The 27,117-nt window shown below is 36.3% G+C and overlaps 1 protein-coding gene and 1 long non-coding RNA gene across 3 annotated transcripts in view; one reads left to right on the plus strand and one right to left on the minus strand.

The window, feature by feature from the left end:
• Nucleotides 1-25,244, minus strand: part of LOC110381844 (uncharacterized MFS-type transporter C09D4.1) — a 58,502-nt gene extending 33,258 nt beyond the window's left edge. Inside the window, exon 1 of one of the 2 annotated variants that reach the window (XM_021342257.3) lies at nt 24,750-25,244. In XM_021342257.3, the coding sequence (XP_021197932.1) occupies nt 24,750-25,106 (357 nt within the window). In that variant the 5' untranslated portion in view covers nt 25,107-25,244. Of the gene's footprint in view, nt 1-1,759; nt 2,306-24,749 lie in introns of those variants that run through there. The other variant, XM_021342259.3, reaches the window with a different exon arrangement.
• On the plus strand, nt 2,385-4,883 carry LOC110373990 (uncharacterized). Its single transcript, XR_010278113.1, has 3 exons — nt 2,385-2,700; nt 2,893-3,204; nt 4,056-4,883. It is a non-coding gene; the product is annotated as an uncharacterized LOC110373990 (long non-coding RNA).
• Nucleotides 25,245-27,117: the final 1,873 nt, after the last annotated feature.

Below are 27,117 nucleotides of genomic sequence, written 5' to 3' on the forward strand. Positions count from 1 at the left end.
GCATGATACGAGTAATTAGACTTTATAGTATTTGTTATCGCCTTATCTTTAGTTCCTTTGTCGTCTTGTGTGAATCATGAGATTTAAATAATGTTTGTTTAAGATCAGGAAAAAATCACAATGAAAACCCGAAAAATAAGTAAGTTTTATGATAATTCCTGTACCTAATGGTTTAGAAGCCTAACTTTTCAAGCTGACTGAAATGGACGTTCAAGTCCTTTAAATCGTTTTGAAAAAAGGAAGTAACCATTTCTGCACGATGTTTTTTCTATATTTCCGTAGATAACAAAAACATTATACCTATTATTAATAATTTCCATGACTAAGTGTATAGATACGAGATTCTAAATCAAATGATAATACATAAGTATGTTTAATTTTTGTGGTGCTTAAGTTTTGGTTGATACCGGAACCTGATTATTCATTGTGGTTGTTTTAAGGAGGAAAAGGTTGCAAAAACATAAACAGACGTCGAAGTAAAAAAAAATTAACCTGATGTCATCACTATATCAGTTTTTTCAACTTTGTTGGGGTCGGCTTTCAGTTTAACCAGAGGCAGCTAAGTAGGTACCAGTGTTTTACAAGAAGCGACTGTCTATCTGATCGCCTCAACCCAGTTACAGACTGGTTGTCAGACACACTGGCTTCTGACTACCCGTGACGACTGCCAAAGATGTTCAATAACAGCCATCACTATTACTCCATATTAGATTTAATTAACCATGAAGGTATAATCTAATATAGTTCAATGGGTATCATATATTCCACATGTAATATCAGCGTCTTCCCGTTACAGACTCCAAGTGATTCTGACATTTTGTTCGTTAAGGAAAGCACTCTGAATAAATTATGTAATTCATTATCTAAACACCCATCTACCTTTTTTCAAAGTGAACAGTTGTTTTAAGAAAATTGACGTTTATGTTGTTGATGAACTTAGGCCTTATTCATCATCTGCCTAACATTTTCCTATGTCAGAGTTGGCTACCACTATAACTAGATGTGACAGTAGTTTTAGGGTATAAAAATCATTTGATATGTAAAAGCTTTCAGGCTAAAATAGCTGAGCCGATTTAGATGCCACGGAGATAGGTGGTGAAGATAAGTAGATGCAAAGTATTGTCATAATCTCATATTATCATAGTAATAGATGTAAATAGTTGTGTTCGTTGTTATCTGAAGTTCAAGGCGTCATAGTAAACATCAATGATTGTCTGGTTACTAAGAAACTATCGAATGACTCATATGTTTTTGTTTTGACGGATTTAATATAATAAAATTAAATAAAAATGTGTTTTACATTGATAATTTCCATTCGATTTTAAATCAGGTATTGATCTTTTATCGAATAGGTACAACGATAAATTTTATGTTTAATTCTCCTCTTATTTAGTAGTAATTTGTTAGGTATTTAAATTAAGTCATAACATAATTAAAAACCCAGATTTTGTTGAAGAGTTCAATGTTACCAGAGAGTGCGATAACAATAAAAACAACTGACGATCATCTTATCGTTTGCCTCTATTAATATTATTATGTGTTATCATTAACTTATTAAATGCCTGTTTATTTTAATTCCATGTAAGTACAGTAAAGCTTCCAATGTTACCGTTAAATTTAAGGGTCTGCTTGAAAAGTTCATCTTTATCTATTTAATTAATTTTTGATTTGCATACTATCCGCGAGAATCTGAAATTGACTGGCTTTTACAACTGACACAAAAGTTGAGGAACGGCCATAAAATTAATAAGTGTCTTACCGTCTTATCCAACAGCCAGCTGGCGGGAAATATGAGAGGAATGTACGTAATCATGAAGATCATCGAAGTCCAATAAACTTGGATACTCGACACGCCGTAGTACTTGACGATCGCGTCCTGAATTATAGTGTACTGTATCCATTGCATCGAGTTCGAGGCCGAGTTGAACACGAACACGAACAAAACCAGCCATCGAATGGGGTACACCGTGTATTCCGTCGCTCCCTTCTTACTGGGCGACTCCAGCACGCCTCCCTTCTCAGCAACACCGTCCATAACACTCCCGCATACTTCCATATTCTTCTGATCTGTCATCTTTATTCTATGAATATATTTTTACAAAATAGAATCTCTATATTTTATTGTCAAATTGTTGATTAAATTTTGGCATCTAAATAACACTAATAATACTATTTTTATAAATAAATTTTGAATTAATAACTATTTAATCGTAATTTATTGTCAGGTTTCGCGCGCGCGCGATTTTTTTTTAAGCGAGGCACGGGCGTGTGTCCCGCGCGGCGGTTGGCCGTCGACTGTTTTCCATTTTCCTGCAATCAGAGGCTGAATGAAGTGCTTCCCGTGCACCCTCGGCCGCGGCGTGGCGATAAAGCCATCTACACACTCGCGCGCGAATCACGGCGCCAATCGCGACGCGAATCGCGGCGCGAATTGGAGCAAGAACTGCCAACTGTCCACACTGGCAGAGGTTCGCGCCGGGCTCTCAGTATAGTTCGCGCACTTGACGCGTATGCACGCCAAGCATTTAATCAATATAGTTTATTTGTAGTCGGTATGGACAGTGAAACCACTACAGCAGCTGCGGGGCTACTTTGCGCTTTAGCAATTTATAGTTACGCCATAAAGAAAAAACAAACAATTCAAAAGAAGCAAAGAAAACGGAGATGGTGGATTACCACCATTCACCGAAACAGAACCAGGTAAGTACCAATTTATTATGCTTTCTCATAGAGTTTAGGATATAGTAAGTACGTAGTACAAGATGGGTGAAATAAATATATATTCACTTTTAGCTATATTACAGTTTTAATAACAGTTAAAATGTAATACGCCGCTGTAACATATCTTGTGATGTGGGATCTGATACTTGATAACTTTGTATTTTGTTACAGTGCAACCATGGAGGAGCAGTTGAATGAACTAGTTGCAGAACCTACAGATGAATTCAAAAGTTTTCCCGGATGTCATTAAATGATTTTGAATATTTGCTTAGTCAAATTTCAACACGAATTTCAAAACAAGACACCCAATTACGAAAAGCTATTCCTGCCCAGATACGTCTCGCTATAACACTGAGATACTTAGCAACAGGAGATGACTTTGAAAGCCTTCATTTTTTGTTCAAAGTTTCACCACAAATAATATCAAAAATTATACCCGAAGTTTGCCATGCCCTATGTGAAGTGTTAGAGGATGAAATAAAAGTAAGGACATCAATTTAATACTTTTATTATGCATATACAGAACTACTTAGAATCTAGAATATAACTTTGCAAAATCAACCAAATATAATAACAAAATTCAATAGACAATAAAACAAAATTCGGTAATTTCAGTAGGTATTTAACTTAAGTCAAAAGCTGTCTGAACTATATCATTATTATGATCAGATGTGTTTGCATCTTGGTTCTCTGGTAAATGAAGGACAGGATAATCTGGTGTACGAATTAGCCGGTTCGATTGAATAATGATATTAGAAGGTGGGGCTGATATTACTTGTCTATTTTGGTAATAAGTATTTTGATTCGCCTGCCCGTAATGAAATGGAGGCTCTGAATGCGTAGATGATGATGTGCCTGTTCTTGGTTCATAAAATGAGGTGGCGATGGAGTCATCACTAAAGGGTCATCAAATTGGTATTGTAAATACATCCCATCAATGTCGTGCATCAACTTCAATCTATTCTTTTCAGATAATTTTCGCAACTTATTTGCTAATAGTTTTCCGTATAAATCGCAATCATCGTCTTGCTGAATAGGCTGTAATGGGTTCCTTTTTAGCGTGGATTTGAAGGTGATAAGAGCGTCTTTAACGACATTTCCTGCGTCAACCACTTCTGAAGAGATTTTGCGTCGGTGGATTGTCTGGTCACTGTCTTTTTGGGTGTTAATAGACTGACTTCGATTTTCATTCATTTCTTCAACATTCTCTTTAATAGCTTCGAGATTTACTTCTTTAGGCTCCTTTATTCCACGTTCCTAAAAACACACATACATTTAGGCACTTAAATACTGTTTTTTACATGAAGGTTTTATATATGTTATGTTTTTTGCAGATACCATCTTGTCCAGAAGAGTGGCTGCGTATTGAAAGAGGATTTGCAAGGAAGTTTCCTCGAGCGGTTGGATCTATTGACGGCAAACATATTGTTCTCGACTGTCCATTCAATTCTGGTTCTGTATACTATAATTATAAAAGAACCTACAGTATAGTATTACTAGCATTAGTTGATAGTCAATACAATTTCATGTTTGCTGACATTGGTTGCCAAGGCAGAATAAGTGACGGTGGAGTTTTTACAAATAGTATTTTATGGAACAAGATGTGTACAAACAGCTTAAATTTACCACCACCGCATCCATTACCAGGTTCGAACATTGATGTGCCCTACGTTTTTTTGGGGGATGGAGCCTTTGCACTGTCAGAACATTTAATGAAGCCCTATCCTGATCAGCACAACATAGGATCTGCAAAACGTGAATTCAACAAAGATTATCTTCAGCTCGGGTAGTGGTAGAAAATACTTTTGGTATATTGGCGGCCAGATTTAGAGTGTTTAGAAAACCAATCCCATTACAACCACAAAAGGCTCGCCTTATAACATATACTTGTATACTACTACATAACTTCTTGAGACGAAGTTCTACTTCTTTACATATCTATACACCACCCGGATCTATTGATATGTTTGATGATGATGGAGTACTTATACAACCTGGATCATGGAGGACAGATCAAGAAAATACATCCGCTTTTCGTAACTTGAGAAGAGTACCTCGGCGATCAGCAAATAACGCCACAGAAATAAGAAACGAATTCACAAAATATTTAAGTAATATTTAAGTACCTAACTATTAAAAAATAAAGTTATCTACTAACCGTATTCATACTTTTTTTACACTTTAGAGTATCTCCCAAAAAAGCATCCATTGCTTCATAAGCGAACCAAATGGGCTGATATATCTCATCGGCACCAGCTCCCGATTGAACGGACTTCTTAACTTTTCCCTTGTAGCTCCTATAGCTTGACATGAGAGAATCTTTTTTCTTTTTCAATTCATCAATTGGTATTTCCATCACCGTACTTATCCGCATCCAAGCATCATGGGTTTTCAGTTTATTTTTATAATCTTTCAAATTAATGTCCCATAATACCGGCTCAGCACGAAAACATTCTATAAATGTTAGTTCTAATTCATTGCTCCACACGTTACTCATTTTGCAAGCAAAATCGTAGCATATACCTAAAAAAAAACTAAAACACAACCATCCGTGTCAATTGCTACTGAGCGACTGAGCTGCCCGAGGCGCGAATGTATAGTCTTGTCGCGTTCACGTCGCGCTTCGCGCCTGCGAGCGCTTTGTCGCGGGACAAAAAACCGACAATTTTCGGGGAACACAGCGCGAACGAGCCGCGAAGCCGCGAAGAATATGCGAATCGGATCTACACTCATGTTACGCGGGTGTTTCGCGCCTTCGCGCGCGGTTCGCGCGCGAGTGTGTAGACGGCTTAACAAAGATGCCGCGACCAGACCGGCTGTCTGTCAACAATACTATAAACTGCTATATAATCAACCTCCATTGTTAACAGGATCTAGATTACAACCAAGCAATTTTTATTGCCCGAACATAGGTTGTAAAGTGGCGTGTTATCGGAATATATTTGTGAATAATATGCCTACAGTTCAATCGTGCGGTTATAAATTACGTTAGTAACCGATATGACGGTGATAACACTAATATTTAGGCTTATTTGTTTTGGTATCTCTCAAGTGCGGGTTTACTGAAGAGGCACAATGATATGATTGATATCTTTATGTTAGTTTGCGTTTTTACACGATCGATGGAATTTTAAGGAAGATTGATGATTTCAAAATCTGTTTTTGATATTCAAATGACTATGTGAGGCCCTTCAAAAGTATTTGTAGGATTTTCTAAATTCTCGTCATATAACAGGGCATAATGTTCATGAAACGTGCGTGTAACGTTCAGCAATGTGGATGCATTGTAAACACGAAGTTGGAGCCAAAACAGCCGGTCACATCCGTCCATACAACAGCACTTCCCACTGGCGTGTCAACAACGCTGGGATGTTGCGTTCCTGTCACAATGTACAACTCATATGCTCATACAAACGTATTTACAAATATATATATTACATATTTAACTGTAAATTCATAAAATAAAGTCGTAGAAAAAAATGGTTAGTGTTTAAGAACTATTGAAAAGATGCCCGATAGTGTTGGAGTATCATACATAGGCAACTTCCTTGTCAAGTGAATGCATTAGAAAAACAACGGTGGATAAGGAAATAACTGTGGCATGTTGTCACAAAAACATTGGGCTGCTCTTTTAAAAAGTATATCTTCAACTACTACAATCATATTCTATACCTGTGGTAGGTATGACGTTACTTAAATTGTTATTTAACGTGTGTTTCTCTAAAACTTATTAAATTATGTTCAAACACATCAGATAGATCATAAAAAGAAATGTTTTCAAAAGTGTTATTGAAAAGTAGGGCAAGGCAAGTTCCGAAATATTCCTCTACGATAAAATATTACTTACAACTTTTGCTTGTAACAACAAACAATTTCAAGTTCATCAATCACTTTAATTGTGTTACGAAATTGATAATTTGTAATCGTGATAGTAAACAACAGTGCGTTAAGTATTGTAATCAGACTGAAACCAACTTTGCAATAAAAATATATCATTTGTGATCTGAAAACCAAGAACAATTATTACATTCTTCCTGTCTCAACACACACATACACACAGAAAGAACAGAAGACAGAAATGGCATTGAATTTTTTAATTTACTTTACCGCGTGACCTGTGTGCCTTGGGAACTTCTTACCGTACCGGGATGAAATAAAGCCTGTGTTACTCGGGTTTCTAACAGTGAAATATCATTTTTTGAAATCGGTTCAGAAGTTTCGGCGACTTAAGTGCAAACAAACAAACAAACTTTATTATATTAGAACCTTTAAAAGACAACAGATGTCTTTGGTATATATTTAATTCCTTCACCACCTAGAGCAGACTTAACCCAAATTAGGCAGAAAAAGATATCTATCCCTAACTGGCAAATCTCAGTCAAATGCCATTCAAATCCAAGTTAAGATGCTAATTCTGAAATAGACCTCAAGGATAACTAGTTAGAAGCTGCTGAATATAAACCAATGCTGAATTTTACATAGACCGACGGCCATCTGACCGCGACTCAACTTTGTACATAATGCCAAGGTCTTATGTGTTTACATAACAAAACAGATTCATGCTAAAATGAGCATCAAAGTAGAAGAATGTGGAAAGGGGAGAAGCATAGAAACGATGGTTTTTGAAATAACGTGAGGCAGAAAACTGGTACGGAAGAAGGCAGGCACTATAATGGCATCCACGGCCGATTTCGGCCACGGCGGCTGTTCTCATATAACGAGATCAGCCAGCTGCACAGGACATATTATAGTGCACAAGCATTTGCGCAAACACAGGTGCACTCACTATTTCTTCACTCTCATAACCCGATGGGACGGCAATCCGATACGACCGGAGAGAGATCAGGCGCAGGACCGACATTTACGAGCTCTCCGATGCACGGGTGACTCCACTAAACCGGTTTGCAAGTTATCTAACAGAAAAGACAATTTACTTACAAATAAATTATTTTCGTGTTTTTGCAGTTCATTACTATCACCATCAGCCTTTTTAATGTCGTAATGCTGGGCACAACGCCATAACTATCTAGTATAATCTGTGACAACGCACAGACTCTCTTCACAACCAAAAGGATGTTTAAAAAAATAATAATTAAAACTGAAAATTATTATTTAAAAACACAAAATAATAAAGTTCCCAAATGATAAATCACAGTTTTGATAAGCTGCCGTTGGTTAAGCAAATTAATAGCATTTCCCTGCAAAGCGTCATGTAACACGTAATTTATATTGATAATATTCTGTGAAATATAGCCGGCGGTGGCTGAAACCACTGAAACTGTGGTGCTTCTCAACGTGATGATAATGTACTGCTTGTCATGGTTTCTGCTGAGGACACTACTATATTGTGTTCGATATTGTAATTTTGAGCTAACTAATAAGAAGCCGAAAATCGATCTCAGTGGCGTGTCCAGCAGTGGACTGCGATAGGCTGATGATGATGATGTTGATGATGAATAAAAATGCATGAGAGGCCATCATTGATGGCTGATTTCTATAAACTTCATTGAACACATTTGAAAAACTATGCAAGCAGGTCATGTAAATAGTCAAAACCTATATTGTGGTTGATGTATATTTGTTACCACCATGATTTAGATAGGTTAGAAGCTTATTTCCATAGCTCCAATAGAAAAAAAAAACCGATCAATTAGAGTATTTATTTTTCAAGACAACCCCATGCATAGATATGAAGCTATTTTAACACACTACCTTTTTAATCACTAACCTTTCCAAAAATCGCACTAAAACAGTCCCAAACATTACCCGTTTATAAAGGAAACATTGCCTAAACATTACTCGAACATTATCCTTTACTTCCCGTGGTTAATGGCTGCTCAACTCAAAGGTATAATAGATAAGTGATTACAACTGTGCCGTTAATGAGCACTCTACAATCTCAGCAAATTGGCGCTCGTTAGCAACAGACTCGAACAGATATGATGGGTAACCAACTATTTACAATAATTTGAAACTTCCCACGAAATAATTCCTTTGTTAAGCACTTGTGAGATGACGGCAGACAGAAGAGAATGGAAGAAGAAAACATGCTGCGCCGACCCCAAATAAAAAAATTGGGATAAGGACAGGAGGATGATGATGAATTCCAGTGTTATTCTTATTTTTTGTCAAAAAGGTCGTTTCAGTATTTTATCTAGTGGATTGAAGTATTTTATGTTGTAAAGGATTTCGTTTGTGTAGATTTATTTACTGACTTTTATGACTGAAACTGAGTATAATGCTCACTCAAATGTGATTCTGATATGACGCCGCTGTAGAATAGGTGTATTTTTTCACAAAATACTCAAGAAACGTGGAAATTAGATTATTCTAGTTTATTCACGAGGAACAGAATGACCATACTATGGATTTTATCGCAAATCAAAATTTTTAGTTTAAGACGCTTAGAGTGTTTTATTGCTTATCCCACCAAACTAAAACTGTTGGTAACCCTACAAAACAGCCTGTTGCCATACCAAACAAGTTTAAAATCCGATTTGCATTGCGTAATTCCTGTGCCATCATTACCAAAACTGTATTACCAAAGCGGCAATGTAATACAAAATGAGATAAGGTTCCTTCCTTACTTTTGTAGGCATGGGCGTAGCGAGGTACGGGCAGGGAGGGGCAGCTGCCCCCCCCTGAGCGAGAGGCGAGGCATTAGACATGGGCAAAATGTGTCATTGAAAAGAAAAGATAGATATGCATCTTTCAATCACTGGGATAAAGTATATTGGAACCTGTTGCAAATGCATTACAATCGAAGAATATCGATATGTACACGTGTGTGAATCATATCAAGAGAATTATTTCTGTTATTAGAGATCATCGTGGTAACGCAGACAAAGAGAGTCAGATTATTTTAGACATTTCACGTAGAACTGCAACTGCCATTGGCAGTGATTTGCAAATCCCGCGTATTGCATGTCGCCAACAACATACGGCTGTGCAATTTCAAAACCTAGTATGTGACAAATTTTAAAAAAAGCGTGTTTTTGCATTTTTCGACCTTATAGACCATTCTCCACATACTAGGATAGCAAAAACTCCCAAAATTTTTACAAAAACGAAGTTACACAAAGTCGGAAACCTAGTATCTACAGTAAACGTTTTCAAAATGCAAAAATTACAAGATTAAAACATAGTATCTAACATCAACCATTTTAAAAACCTAGTTAGTGCTTGTAGTTACTTGGATATAAAATGGTTCATGTAGATACTAAGCCAATGAAATGGTTGTAACAAACGTCAAAACTCCCGCGCAACTTTAGTAAGTGAGAACAAGTCGTTGCAAGTGCGTGTTTTTGTCTCTAAAAATGAGCAAAAATCAGTTTTATAGGTCGAAATTGATCTTGAGTGCTTTAAAAGAACAACATGGTGAAATTTAAGTACGCTTCAGTGTATAATATTGTCAAGATTGCTTGTTTTCCAAGGTTTTTTATGAATAAAAAGCATTTTTTTAAACGACGTCAAAAATCATCAAATGACCCCTCCCGCTGTGGGTTAGCAGCGATGAGGGAGTGTCAGACTCTTACTGACCAATAACCGTCGTGTTCCGTCGTGGGCCTTTTATTTGCCAGAGCCACGGTATCTCTTTCGAACAACCCGCAGCCCCGGCAGGCCTTGGCCCTACTGGGCCCCGCTGGGGTTGCTGACATCTCTTTGAGGAGCGCGTGGAACAACGCGCGCCGTCGACACGGGTCTGTCGTCTAAGCAGACAGAGGGACGCTGAGCCACCCGAACTCACCGCCCACAGACCCATGCCTATGGTGGCCGGGAGTTATCTCGCGACACCCGGCGCCCGTGGTGTCTACCTGGTCCAGCGTGGCGGCCGGGATGAGAGGTGCGAACTCTGACGTTCCGCCGCCTCCTTCTCGAGCATGACTGCTTCGCAGAAGGAGGCGAAGGCATCCCATTCCCTCTCGCTCCGGACCATGGCCTGAACCAGGGCCGGACGCGAGAAGTCGCCGCCGCCTAAAGCCTCGACGAGTACTCGGCGGTGCCCTTCCCACGCAGGGCACTCCTGGACTGTGTGGTCCACCGTGTCCTCGGGGCTGTCCGCACAGTGGTGATACCCGGGCGCCGCCTCACGAAAGATTCGATGCAAGTACCTCCCGAAACAACCGTGTCCGGTGAGGACCTGCGTCATGCGGTACGTGAGGGCGCCGTGACTCCTGCCGAGCCACTCCTCAAAGAGGGGACTTACCGCCACTATGGTGGCGTGCCCTGTACTGGGTTGCGACAGTCGTTCCCTCCAGGCCACCATGAGATCGCGCCGGAGCTCCGCCCGCTGCGCGACAACTTGCCGCGGCAACGGGGTTTCTCCCCGGCGCTGAGCCTCCTCGCGCCAGTCGTACAGGCGCAAGAAGACTCTCGCCTCCAGATCCCACGGTGGCAGTCCGGCTAGTAGGCCAGCTGCTTCGCGGGAGATCGTGCGGTACCCCCGGCTTAGCCTAATGGCTATCACCCTTTGGGGCACGTTCATGTAGTGTACGGCCCGCGGCCATACCGAACGTTATGAAAAAACACAATCCCTTGACCATGCCAACCTTAAAATATATTCCAAGAGGCATTAAAGAAAGTAAAAAGAAAGGCATAGTAAAATCATTATTACAGCTTATGTCAATGAACAGAAGGGAGTTTTGGCAAAGTTTACCGATCAATAATAATTCAGTTGATTTAGTTTCTGGTGGACAATTTTTAATAAGCGAATAATTTATTTTATTTGAATATTGTTTTCAAATACTTTGAGTGATTATTTTTTTTTACTGAGAAAAAGAGTTTTTTTTTTAATCTTTTTCATTAAAACTGCTTATCACTATTTCGTTGTTTTATTCTATTGTTTCTTACTAGGTTTATAAAAGTGCATTTAGTTTCTACTCAGTAAATTCAGACCTAAATGAAAACAAAGCAAGTGATCTTACTAGGTTTTGAAATAGTCACACTCAAAAAGTTAGAACTAAGAAAACAATTTTTTTATTAGTAACTGCTCCTCTACGTACATACTTGGTGATAGACGCATTAAAACACTTTTTTTTAAAACCCTGTTATCTCCCTCAAATTTTGCAATCACTCCCAGGACGGTACGACTAATATTATTGAAACGGCAAGCTGTCAAAGATATGAAATCGTTTTTCGGCTCTCCTATAAAATTTGGTTTTGTGCAGATACTGGGTTTTGATATTTCGCAGCCGCATAGGTCCAATCACCCAGCTGAGAGTTTATGCGATTTTTGGAAGCGATCAATTATCATTCCTTATTTAGATTCTTTGATATCCGCACTCGTCCAGCGTTTTTTTAATGAACATTTACCAGCTTTTAGTTTAATGTCGATACATCCAAGTTCAATGTTAAATAGGTCACTGGTTGATTTTAAAGAAAAATCGCAAGATTTCTGCCAGTACTATGATCTTCTTCTTTTTGAGCATGAAGCGGAATTATGGTATAACCTTTGGAAGGATAAAGGTATAGAAAAAGACGCTCTAGAAAAATTAGATCTTATTGATGTATTAAAGGAGGCGGACACTTTCTTCCCGACAACCAAAAAAGCCATACTTATTTTGTTGGCACAACCGTGTACAACAAGTAATATAGAAAGGTCTTTTTCTACCCTGAGACGTATCAAAACGTGGCTGAGGTCTACAATGACCGAAAACCTTTTAAACGGGCTATGTATGTTAAGCGTACACCGGAAAATTGTCCAAGAAAAAAAAGATGAAATTGTAAGAGAAGTTTTTAATAAATTTTGTGAAGAACCGCGCAGATTACTCTTCAAATAATAAAGCTGTTTCTTATTGTTATATTTGTTTTTGATGTTTACCTCACCTCCACCACCAATGTTAGATACTCATATGTTAAAAATCACGATTAAAACAATGTAGTATGGGATTTTGCTAATCTGCCCCTGTATAGAATCCTGGCTACGCCCTTGTTTGTAGGTGTCATTCCCTCGCGAAGTAATTAAGGAATTTAATAGAAAATGACTCCGTACTTTAGTTAATTATGTTAATCTTAATGAACTTTGAAATACTTGGAAGGTGTAATGAGAACCGACCCTGAATTTGTAAGAAGAGCAAATTAAACAGGAACGAACGGGGAGGGTCAAAGAGGTACTTTGATTCTCATCTCTATGTTGATTTTTCTTAGAAAAAGTTCTGACAAAGTTCGCATTGTTGGAAGGACCAGTGGCGGAAGTAATTCTTGAACTTCGGGTCAATGTTATTTACTTGTATTATGGGAGAAATCAGCATTCGTTTGTAGTTCAAGCTCTGTGCTCCGAGTCCGCTGGAGCTACTGTTTGATAAAACTGACTAATTTCACATTCGTAACTGTTTTATCTAAATCTACAATAATCAACTATTAACGTACGAAACTAATAAACGATTGATCTAAGCCACATTGTACCAGTTGTACCACTACAGAAGACTGGTATTTTGTTCCGCGATACTATTTATTTGTTTCGCATTGTCAATGCCGGCTTCATCTCTATTTACATCTTTTTGTGTTGCAGGAAATGCAAATCTGTCGTCTCTAACAAAAAGCTTTTGAATCGTAACTATTCATGTTTGTTTGTTTGTCTTTTTTACAGTTCTACAGAAGTAAAAACTGTTTATTTAGTTAATAGAATAGAGTACTAAAGCAAATAAATAGTTATTTTGATAGCTGTCAAGGTTTTTGTTGACTTCTGTACAAATGTTTGTTATCCGACGTTCGTGGCTCAAATAAAAGTTGAGGTGACACGATGTGACTATTGTTGTAAAAATAGGTAGAAAGCAAATAATTTTCTTAAAAAAAAAACAAATATCCACGTAATTGAAAGAAGGAAAAAATAAACAATTTCACTCCCATCCACTTAAATCTTTCACGTTTGCCATTCTCACGTCTCGAACTTAAATATGCAAAGGGCCTGCCAAAAGCAGAGCTAAACTACTAAGCAGTCAGGAATCGCTTTGCTCCACAAGGAACGTTGAATACCAAACCAATTTAAGTTAAATCAGGATAGCTTTACATTAACATGCGTTACACGAACTTGACGGGGACCTGCTTACGGAAATATACGGCTCCGGGCCGGTAATAAATCCAGGATGGTTCGGACTGCTCTAACAAAAGGCCCTTTGGAGTAGTAACTATTAGGTAAGTAATCTGTGCTTTGGGTACAAATGAGATATTGATAAGTTAAATAGGAAATGCAAAGGGATTGTATTTAATGAAAATTGTAATAAACTACAATATGAAAAAAATATCAGAGACAAACTTCTAAGAAACAGATAGGGTATACCGTCAACATAAAAAATGACGTGTACCCACACAAAAGTACAACCACCTCCTTTACCTACAACCAAAGACTATAAAACCACTTGACTGCGCATACAGTGCCCCGACGCTCGCCAAAAGTTAGTGATTTTGCGCGTACTATAAGGCTACGATCAGTACGATCCTTTAGTAGCGACCGTGAACTGACCAATAGTAGCCGCGGATTATGCCGCGTCCCCCCGCCCGCAGTGGTGAGTCGTGTTCTTAGAAGAAATTGGCGAGTGCGCTCTCTAGTGGTTATTTACTTTATGCCTACAACGAACTTCTACATCAGATATGCAAAGCCCCAACAATAGTTTTATTTACATCAAGCCCCAGATCCCTTGAGGGATGAGTCTATCCACCGCACGTTTGACCCTGACCTGTGACCTGTGACCTTTGTCACCGGTACGAGGGTATGAGGGTATGTTCAGCTATTCGAGGGTCCCGCTTAGTTTGCAGATTGTTTCGGTTTGCGGGATCACGGGGCTTAGATACCGGTAGGAAATGCCAGATGTAGTACAAGATGAGTGAGCACATATTTCGGAAATTGGGCTTTAAGGGAGATACTGAAGAGAAAGGAGTACGATTTGACGACAAGATGGTTGGGATTAGACAATATTTTGTGAAATCGCTGACCAAAAAATTGAAACGTTTTATGACATGGTTTCATTTTGAAAATTATATTATTAGGAAAGGCAAATGAGAGCGTCAACTGTTGAAAACATAATTCCTAAGTATAAAGAAAGAATATGCTTTCATAGTGCTACATAGAGAAGAAGGGGAAAGTGCTACATAAGGAGCAACAAACTCCCCATCCGCACATACCTGACTGTTATTAAGCTAAAACAATTGCAAGCAACAATTTATCCTGACAAAAGAACCGCTACAGACCAATGTGGATTGTATAACAACGCATACGTACCTATACATACATACGTGAATATTGTATATACGGGGATATTGGTACATACACGTGCAAACATTTCGTACAACAATAGCCGTGGGTTTCATCCGCACGAATCCCGACAGCCATTGAACGGCTTTCAATAAACGCACATCATAGGAATACTAGCCCGATGCTTGCAACTGTATGAAAAGCTACTGTAAAATAGTAGGTAGTATAGCTATGATCGTTATTAGAGGAGAGATTTCAAAATAAATTGGTATACTTGCCTAGATTTTGAGCTACTTTAATTTTAGTTTCTCCTTGCTTCTTAACTTCAGCAGTTTTTATTTATTTATTATTTAATTAGATTTCCAAGATATACCAAGATTATTAATAAACCTTTCAGCCGCTTAATATGTAAAACGCATGCATAAATACTTTAAAGTTTCACCTCTTATAATATTATACGTTATAAACGAAAATACGTGATGTCCTTTGTGTAAAGCTTTATCCATTAATAACAAAAGTTCCTTTGTTGTGTTTCCATCAAAATTCGCGGACATTCACGGACCTCGAATAAATTTGTTTTGGGTACAATATGATTAATTTGTGAATATCTCATAACCCTTTGAATATAAGAGCAGTTTTTTGTTTCATTTGTTCGTTTTAAATAAGGCTGTTTTGAAACAGCTTTTTAGTATTGAAACTGAAAACAGTGTAAAGTTTAAGACACGTTTTAGGTAATTGCTTCCAATTATCGTAATCGTTCAACTTATTGCAGAATCTTCTAGCACTTAAAATTGATATTTATATATTTCAAGTCATTTAAGAAAATGGGCACGTAGGTACAGCCAGTTTTGTCACATAAATAAAGTATTATATACTTTATTATACAATTAGGCAGTATCTGATCTGAAACAGAAAATTTACTTACACATTTATACATGGGAGTTATAAATTCTTATTTATTTTACTCAACGGCACCAAAATATGTCTTATGTAAATTCCTGACGTTCAAAAAGTGCTGTCTTGCAGCCAAGTGTGAATAAATGATTTTTTATGTTGATTTTAGCCTAACATCAGAGAAAACCAATACCAGTATCCTTTTAATATTCCAAACACGGTATCTAACCCATTATTTGAAAAGGACCATGATTTACGCAACATATCCGGTTGGACCGCAAATCGATTAATCTACTCGATAAACTCGAGCAAAGCGCCTACATTCTAATTGGATGGGACTGTTTAGACCACCCGACGTCCAAAGCGTTCACAATGATCATTAATTCCTTTGTAACCCTGGAGAAAGGAAAAGAAACGGAGATGCCATAAGGCAGGTAGGTCAGGCGCCTTCTACTAGGTCAGTCTACAAATGAACTAACGAGAACCTCGGATTCTTTGAGGCACCTGTCAACAACTTTTGATATTACGAAAAATGGGCAACTTCCAAAGAAGCCGTATAAGGGCGTAGTCAGTAACTTTCAACGTCCACCGCACACCTGCATTTTGCCGCGCTACTTTCTTAGGAGATTTTCCGTTAAGCCACCTCTGCTTGTCATTTTGTTCTCCATGTCAAAAACTGACCAGTGACTCTCAACTCCTATGAGAGTCACTACTAACGCCATCTAGTTAGAGCAGCGGTACTTATTCCTGGTCCTTAAGTACGGATGGACGATTTATTGATTATTTTGTGCTAACGATCTTAAAATGATGATTAAAGAGCTATAATTACTTAGCGAAATTGTGAAATGCTACTATATATACATTTTGGTTCATTGTTTTGGTATATTTTAAGCAGTCAGAACCATTCGTAAATAATTCAAAATAAAATAAAAAATATATTTTTGACCATTATTTATTACACGTCAATGGAACTTATCCTAATCTAAAAAAAAATACTTATTCTAACGTTAGTTTTTCAATAATACCTATGTTAGAACCCTCTCCCTCTACGCATAAGTATAAAAATAGATTAGAGCTAATCTTCTACATGTCGTAGCCATATCGTAGAATTGACCACTTCATGAAAAACTCGAGCATTTCATGAAATGGTCCCGTTTCATGAAATGTTCATGTTAATTTGACCAGATCGTTAAATCGTCAACATTTTTCGATTTTGTCATCCACGTCTGGCCTTATGGTAAAATAGGGTATCCATAAAATATTTAATATAAATCCAAAATATTTTGGGTTTGGGGAAACTCACGTAGAGCCATTGGAGTTTAATTTAATGAAATACATATAGAACTGCATATTGCACAAGCAATATTATTCTCATACATCGTAGCACGAATAAGAAGTTGCAATATTGCTACGCATTTTCCGTAGGCGCTTTGCTACGAGTTTTATTACAAACTTGAAGTCGGAAAGGATTTAAGTTCACTACAATATTACATTCAAGTAATGAAGATTTCATATTCAATTTTGTTAGTATATCTATTTGAATTGATGTTATAAGAAAAATATAAAGTGAGAGAACTTGATTTTTGTAAAAATATCAATTTATAGGTAAACCCAAAATTTCCCAAACCAAGATACAAACTCTTCAACTTAATGTAGGTAGGTAATGTTTATAAGCATAGGTACATACATATAAACATTTGGAACTACGTCTATCAAATCTAAATAGATTTTGATAAAAAAATGTGTTTCAATACCTAGTTGTGAACTAGCAAAAACGCTTACAAACGACAGACGTGACTAACATTTGAATGGGATTTGGGAAGACTGGTTTACGTAATGTATTACACCATTATAGTATTTGATGAGCTTTGCATGTTTTTTTTCAGGTTACAAAGCAAAAAATGAGGTGATTCGTAAATTTTTGACTGACTATAGACTCTACAAATCCATGTTACAAATCTGAACAGTTTGTTAATTTGTAAGCTTGCTTGAACGCACTCAAAATTGTGTAGTTTAAATATAAATTTTAAATATGTCGTGACACCTTTTCACACACGGTCGGTTAGCCCCATGGTAAGTTATTAATTAACTTGTGTTATGGGTGCTAACACAACTGATAAACTACATACCTATAGTTACATATATACATATTTATGAAAACATATTGTAACACCCAGACCACGGCCAACAAGCATGCTCATCACACAAATGTCGACCGAACCGGGAATCGAACCCGGGACCTCAGGTCCGGCAGTCCGACTTGGTGACCATTGCGCCATAGAGGTCGTCGTGTAGTTGGATTTAAAAAATATTTTAGTGTCAAAGTAGTTGACAGCCTTCCTTGGTAATTGGGCTGTTAGCTGGCCCTTACCGAAGGCTGTCAGCTACTTTTTCCGACTGCGCGGAGTAATTCCCTCAGGTCGGAGATGAAACCACTGGCGGAAGTTTCTAAATAAACATTTGTTGTCACGACAATAACTACATCAAAGTGAAACCATTCGTCTCTATACTGAAGTAATAAAATACGTATTACTTCAATGAATATCATTGCATGCACTGATAGTGACTAAGTGCAGTGCATGTTCGGTGCGTGCGAGTATCTCACGAGCCTCCCACTCTTTATTATGATGCAAACGTGCAATGATAAAATTCAACTTTGGGCATCGAAATTTTGTTTATTCATCATTTTCGTAGTGGTTACCTGGTGATGCCATCATCATCTCCCGAGCCTTTTCCTAATGAGGCTGAGTACCAGTGCTTTACAAGGAGCGACTGCCTACCTCACCTACTCAACCCAGTTACCTGGGCAACCCAATATCTTGGTAAGATTGGTTGTCAGACTGGTAACGCCATCCTATAGTAAAACGATTACCTACACTTTTCTAGCATTTTATGACTGCTCTCTACTCCTTACAAAGTCATCTTCTCTCGTATGTAACCTTCAGGTGTTTCGATATTTATAGTGATCCCAAAACTATTTTATTTCTCTGTCAACGGGTGAAATAAACATACATAAATTCTAGACAAATGAGATGTAAAGGCTGGTAGGATTTAGACCAAAAACTACGAACCTAAGAGGACCTATTTTGTGTAGAAGAATACAAAACCACGATGGGCATGATATAAGTAAAAAAGATCTTATCCAAGTCATGATAATACCCAAAAATCTACATGTAAACTTATCAATTTAAACGGTAATCGATTCATGAAATACGTAAACCCGTGCTCAGCTACAGATATTGTAAACATTATTATCGATAAACAAACATCGGTAACACATCAGGTATCGGCGTGTTATTACGTACAGTTTACAGTCATTGTAAAGTTACAGCATCACCGGTAACGTAAGATAAAATAGCTATAAGCACTTGAACTTGATAGTTTTGTGTTATCTTTCAATTTAGATCTGATATGATCCATACCGCATTGTTCTCTAAACGGGCAAACCAATACGCATAGTTATTGTCAGATCTTGTAGAAACAGAGGTTCCTAATAATGCGTCAAGAATCACTGTGATTGATTCGAAATACACTCTTTTGCAAAAAAAACGGGCACCTATGCGAAATCTTAGTTTTAAGGACTTTACGTGTATTTTAAAGGGTTTTAATGATTGTAGTATGTTTCTAGCATCAAAAGAGTTAGCCGAGCATGCGTGAGAGTGTATTCTAAATTTGAATTTTGTACAATTGCTAAGAAATTGGTTAAACCTTGTTTTGGACTAATTGCTGGCAGAAAGTTCGTCGGTGTTTTGAAAAGTTTTTGGAGTGATTTTCAGGAAAATGATAATGCAGTTTTAATTAATGATTAATGTACTTTTTTATTAGATCAAAACATTTTTGAAAAACTATGCGTATTTGAAAAAAAATTCACCTGCTCTAAATGGGCTATACTGATGATTGATGGCAATGTTAAGAGTTTCGGTATTTTAGTGTAAAGCGTTCTATTGTTTAGATATTGTATCCATGTGTTTTAAAATATCGCTTTATCATAAATAAACACTGTTTATAAGAGTATCAGTACTTTGAGCTACGACAAAACCAATTTAAAGTAAGCAGTGCCCATCACAACTCGTCTCCTATCGGACTTTGACATTTTTAAAAGTCATGAAATTCTACAAAATACAGAAAATAAATAGCGCATAGACTGTGAGCACGAGGTCTTAAGGTCTCGTAACCACTGATTTTTAAACAACCTCGTCTCTTGGGAAACTCCGTAGACCTCTGAAGATCTATGAGTCTGAGCGTTCAAATAGCGTGTTTTGATCCCACGGACATTTTATTAAATAAACTTGCCTACACCGAGATTTTCTGGCATCTGAAGCACTTTCCTGCTTAAATCATAACAATAATTGGCTATCTGGTCATTTCTTAAGAAACATACGTTTGGCCAATAATTTTGAATTCTTGACTCCCTTTCAGCTAAATCGTCGTTTAGTAACCCGATACCTATGGAGTTATCGAGAGCTTCAACGAGGCAATAATTTGACTTTTTAGATAGCTTTAACCCTCCTCATCATTTTTCATGTGGTTAATTTTAACATCTGTCCCAAAATTTTGTATTTTTTATATGTCAAAGTCAGATAGGAGACGGGTTGTGATCGGCACTGCTTACTTTAAATTGGTTTTGTCGCAGGAAAAGGTACTGATACTCTTCTAAATAGTGTTTATTTATGAAAAAGCGATATTTTAAAATACGTGGGTACAATATCTAAACAATACAACGCTTTAAACTAAAATACCGAAACTCTTAACATTGCCATCAATCATCAGTATAGCCCATTTAGAGCAGGTAAAGATTTTATCAAATACGCATAGTTTTTCAAAAATGTTTTGATCTAACAAAAAAGTACATTAATCATTAATTAAAACTGCATTATCATTTTCCTGAAAATCACTTCAAAAACCTTTCAAAACACCGACGAACTTTCTGCCAGCAATTAGTCCGAAACAAGGTTTAACCAATTTCTTAGCAATTGTACAAAATTCAAATTTAGAATACACTCTCACGCATGCTCGGCTAACTCTTTTGATGCTAGAAACATACTATAATCATTAAAACCATTTGAAGTAGACGTAAAGTCCTTAAAACTAAGATTTCGCATAGGTGCCCGTTTTTTTTGCAAAAGAGTTTATGTGCCTTTCAAAAAATAATGTTTTCTTTTGTAGTTATTTTTAAATCCAAGTAATATTTTACGCATTTTTGTTATAATACATGTTTAGTTTCGCTCCACTGAATCACAATAGATGTTTTTTGTACGTATTTGTTATGAATGATAGGAAAAACGACTAGAACATGTTAGGTTTACATTATACACGAAATTATTTGATGTTTTTTGCCAATATCTGTTTGTAAATAAATTACGTTCTATTGTAAACAATATTGGTTACCTATATCCTTGAAAGTATAGAGTAAGTACCTACCTATCATAAGTATTATCCTTAATAGAAACGATATTTTTTTTATTTATTTATTTATTTAACAATTTATGTACACCCACACAGAATACAGAGAAGAAGAAAAATAGAAAAGATAGTACAAAGGCACAGCTTATTTCATTAGAAATCTCTTTTTAATGTTATTGATACAGAAAAAATTTACAAGTGCGAGTCGGACTCGAACACAGGTTCCGTACCTAGGAAAATGAATATAATTTATTTGTCCAACTTATTACGTACAGAACCCTAAAGTTATTGCAAATTAAAACTGAAATAGTTAATAATTAACTGAATTAGTTATAATTTAAGAAAAAGTATGTAGTTAAGTTAAAACAAAATACGTAATAACAAATACCGTCGCTGCTAACCCACAGCGAGGGGAGGGGTCATTTGATGATTGCCAACCAAAAAAAAAAAGTAATGCATGTAAGAAAAATATGTAAGTTAATATTCTCAAATCCTATAGGTTCCCTACAACAACGCACTGTTATATGATTCCAGTTAGCGTAACTCTAGAATCTCAACAATACATCAATACGTACTAAGTACATGTCGTATGTGAAAGGCTATCCTGAAGCGCCGGGATGATGTGACCACCATTTGTCTTGCAAGCGCACTTTGACTGAGAATTAGGTCAGCACCCTATCACTTGATATTGTGTTACTAGAAGTGGTTTGACATACGAGTACGATAGAGAACTTCCTTTTTTGAACGTGGGATAAGTAAGATGTACTGTTGAAAAAAAGAGTGACAAATTAATTTGGACTACTCATCTAGAAAAGATATATTGCAACTCAGAAGTGGATTTTATGGAGGAGAACGGATGAAATTTTGTTTATTAGATGCACAGAGTCTAAAAGTGCAAGCATCGTGACCAATAGGAATCGTTCGTATGTATGCGAAGTATTTTATTTAGCGGAAAATGTTCAGTTCCGTGCGGAAAATACATAGCAATGTCTATGAGCATCTAGATTTACATCATATCAAATGATGAAACAATTTTGACAAGAAAAACACCATGTTATGAAGACTGCTTTGTGTCGCTTCCATTTTGCCAAGATCTATGTAAGTCTCAATGTTTAATGAGCATACCCTGATTCAGCGTTTATCATCACGGACAGTTAATAGCCTTAGCACTATTGATTTATTTCTGCCAAGAATAATGCAACTAGGGCAGGAAAAACTACATTGAATATTCTAAGAGAAAAACGCTGTAAGACAATATTGTTAAGTCAATCATTGAAAAAGGTTCTATTGTTTGTAAAATGTGAATGATAAGTCAGTCTGTCGCTGCGTTTTTGTACCTATAAAGGTAACAATAGGACGCATTTTCTCATTCAATAAATGCAATTTTAAAAACATTTTAGGTACTACATTAGACTCACATTCATCGCCAAAAATGGACCCAAGAAACTCAAAATTAAACTAGACACATTCTCAAGCAACCATGTATGTTTACTTGACTTTGCAACACAAACGACTAGGGACAAACTTAATTACGCGCCTTCTAATGCGTCCAGTATACCTTGACCCGTCTCTGGACCATCCGTCTTTGTAACTAGTTCTACTTGAAAACCCTGCGGTTTGATCTAGGGGTCATCTTAGAGTGGTGGTGTGAAGATGGATGGAGGCACAGAGTCAACAATGGGTGATATGTAGCCAGCCGTCGCTGGCCGGTAAGGTGACTCCAGATAATGTATGTTTTAAAGTGGTGTAAGTGAGCTTTGAAAAATGATTTGTTTTGCGGTATTTTGTTGCTGTCAAAATACGCTAAGTACTTGATGTCTTCTACAAAATGTATTACTAAGTACCTATCTATCATTTTTATCAAAATCAATCCCCAAAGATATCTCTAATGGGTGGATAGTCTTGAATTTCTATATGTACCGCAATTTCTTGTTTGTTTGTTCTCTAAGGGCTCCCAAACTAATGAACCGATTTGATAAAATCTTTCACTTTTGGAGACTTTTCCTGAGTAATCGTTTCCACGGGACGCGGGTGAAACCGTTACACAGCGGGAAACAGCTAGTTTCCCCGCGGTTTGAATTATTAAATACTTGCTCAAACCAACAATAATAAATAACTAATCATTTACATTATCTCTGCCGCCCAGCGCAGTCGCGCTATGTACGGTTATACCAATTTTTTTAAATAAATTTAATTTTATTTTTAAATAAATAAATAAATAAATAAATAAATAAATAAATAAATAAATAAATAAATAAATAAATAAATAAATAAATAAATAAATAAATAAATAAATAAATAAATAAATAAATAAATAAATAAATAAATAAATAAATAAATAAATAAATTTAAATCGCCATTTATTATATCTTAGTCAAACATCGTAATTTAGGACAAAACCCACAAAGAGAATTTGAATATTTTACACCGTTTTTGAAACTCGTATTTCGGTCGAAAAATTGCAAGCTTAGCTAGTAGTTGGATGCTTTTAGTTTTCCATCCATGTTTTTGTGAAACAAATCCTGAATGATGAATAGACTGTAAAGCTACATGGCTTGAATGCGATATAACAGTTCCACGCATTTTGTGTTCATAAATCTACCTGGAAATACATTTCATGAAAAATAGTTTTCGAGAGTTGAGTGTGGATGAAATTCAAAATATAGAGGCTAGTGATAAACTCTATGTCCAGTTTAGTGCTTACAAAATCTGTACTTATATTATTAAGCTGATTTTTTTTAACGTACAGTCAACTTCAGGTCAGTGGTAACAGTTTTGTAGGAAAATCGTACTTATTACTATTGAGTTAAGTTGCATGACAGTTACCACTGATGTGCAGTCTACTGTACTAATCGTAGGAACTAAGTACTATAATAGATCTAATTGAAAACTTGTTTCACTTTTTAATATCCCATTTATCGAGGCAGGCTACTTTTTATCCAGGTATGTGGAGTGTATCACACGGGACGCGAGGAAAATAATTGTATAAAGTTAACCCCCATATGCCCCATAACAACAGAACCTTTTAATACTTAAAAGCTTTTCATTAGCCTTGTTTCAAATATAATTATTCTTCGTTACATGTATCGTAATTGAATGAGCCATAGATACAAGAAAGTATAGACTGAGCTATCGTTTGTATATAAGCAACAAGTTATTAACTTGGCAATGCAACTTGGCAATATTGTCATTCAAAAGGAATAGCGGTGCTTTGCGATGGTTTTTCTTGCCATTCTCAATTTTATATTTAATCGAGTTTGTGTTCAACTCTGCTGGAGAATGTAGGTATTTCTATTTTAATTGCGACACCTACGTATATGTGTAACAATGTAATTTAATCAATGTAAAATTATTAACAATTATTTCACCCGTGACCTTCAAGGAATCTTTTCACATTCTTTCAATATTTGCACTTTATCAGATAAACAAAAATTAAACACCCCTAATATTTGAACAGCATGACACAATAAATCTACACCAAACATTGATACAAGATAACAACCTAAAAAAATATAACAAAAAGACGCAAAAAATCACTTACCGTTTTATCCAGGAACCAGCTCCCCGGGAATATTAAAGGCACGTACGTTATCATATAAACCATCGAAGTCCACGACACTACGTTCCCGGTGACGCCATAGTACTTCATAATAATATCCTGGATTATCGTATACTGTGTCCACTGCATGGAGTTCGAAGCTGAGTAAATCACAAACATACAGAGGATGACCCATCTGTTTTGTTTCACGTCATAGATCCTACCCCTCATGCTCAAATTGTCTATGACGCTGCATGCTATGGAACTCCTCCTTGACACTTCGCCTTCAAGACTTATTTTAGGAACCTCGGGTTCTGCTGGGTTCAATAAGTTGGTGTGTGTTAAGCTCTTCTTCGTCATTTCAATTTTGTTGTGTCCTTGTTTCAATAAAAGTTCGTAAGACTTTTTTCAATAAAAGTTCATTAGGCCTGTTTTCAATAAAAATGTAGGCCTCTTATCATTAAACGTCCGTTATTCCTTTTAAACTAAATGTCCGTAAGGATTTTTACAATAAATGTAAGATTATTTTCTATAAAAGTTCGTAAGGCCTCTTCTCAGTAAAATTTAGGCCTCTTTTCAATAAAAGTTCATAAAGCCTTTATTCAATAAAATAGTTCAAAAGGCCTGTTTAGTATTTATAAGACACTGTTTCACTGATATCTTTCACAGATCACATTATTTGGTCCCCAGTTTTTGTCAGGATGACTAACTTTCTAGCTAACTAAGCCTACCTTAGATAAGTAGGTATTATCAGACATTCATAATACCGCTGTTTCTGTTAGATAATCGGCTGAATAAGAGTCAAGAGATGATTTCTTAGAATTCGGCTAAACAGACTAATGCTTGTAATCTTAGATATTGTTTGAGAGGTTTTCTAAGCAGCTAAATACAACATGTCAGTTTTGGTGAGAATATTAAAAGAGGTGATGTCATAATAAATAATATTTGCTTTAAAAATTACATTACTTACAAAAGGGAAATGCTTATTTCATAATCTAATTTCCCAGCATTGCGTAGGACAAGTTTCCACAATATAGGTTCAAAATCCACTGAAGATTTAATAAGGTGAAATAAGTTCTTTCTTATACACCTACTATAAAACACTTAACTTGTCACTGTATTTTGTTGATTAAAATTTAAGAGGAGCAAGTTAACCTACATAATAAATAGTTTAAAATAAAGATCAACCTTTCCCGCCAGAGATTTTCAAAAAAACTACAACTTTCTTACAACAACGTATTTAAACTGCAGTAAAATCCGTCTGTGGAGACAATTTTAGGGAGTTAACAACAAAATACACATTCGCTAAGCTAAACGTTTTATCTGTAATGCTATAATTGGATAAATCCATAACCTACATAACAACCATTTATGAAGTATCGATTACCGAAATATGCACTGAAGAATTTTTGACCTTGATAGACATGTTTTTAACATGAAACCCTAGTAATTTTATGCTGCAAGCATAAACCGGCCATTGGTATCTGAACCGTTTATAATGTAATTTTATTTTACCAAATATGCATTGGAGCCGTTAGTATCACTTAATTAATTATAGTGTTACCTATACACAAGCTTGAACTTCTTAGTAGCAACTATTACACAAGAATCTTAAAAAAAATTAAAAAATACCACATATATTAACAACCCACGTCAATCTATAACCGGGAGCTAATATGAACTGTGGTAAAGGAAAAACACATGACTTTAATTAATAAGTAAAAGCAACGCATGACGTTTCAAATTGGTCGGTTAGCGGCGATAATTTCCGTGATAAGAGTTGCAGTGTACCTACACAGTGGCAATGGCAATGATATTGTGAATATCTCCGTGAGAAGAGCAAGATAGTAATTATTATTACTAACTATCATGTTTGTCTTCTTTACGGTAGTGCACATACCTACCTATAATCATTATCAATTGTTATTAATTATTTATTTAAATTATCATGAGATAGCCGAAATTGTAGCCGGGAGCTAGACATTATTTTAGAAAGACAAACCGACAAAAATCAAGAAATTTTCGTCTTAAAAATATTCAAAGTTTGAGGAAGTCGGTTAAAATCATTGGGTATACGGTACTAATTATATAGTAGGTAACTCCTCGTTGCAAATAAAAATATAGATAGTTTTGCAATATAATTCTCCAGTATAGATAGAAGAAGACTAGACACTCAAGCTTAGAGGCAAAATATCTTCCCGTCCCTACGTATAGGAAAGTAACAACAAGTAAACGGAACATTTAAAAACATGGAACAGATCGAAAACGAAGAGGAAAATTAGTGTGGCGGTAAGGAAAATTAAACGTAAAAATTGAGATAACATTATTACACTTTATCAACGCCGCCGTTTAGTTCCGATTGCTTACAAAT

This window comes from Helicoverpa armigera, chromosome 3 (genome assembly GCF_030705265.1).
Source record: "Helicoverpa armigera isolate CAAS_96S chromosome 3, ASM3070526v1, whole genome shotgun sequence".
NCBI lineage: Eukaryota > Metazoa > Arthropoda > Insecta > Lepidoptera > Noctuidae > Helicoverpa > Helicoverpa armigera.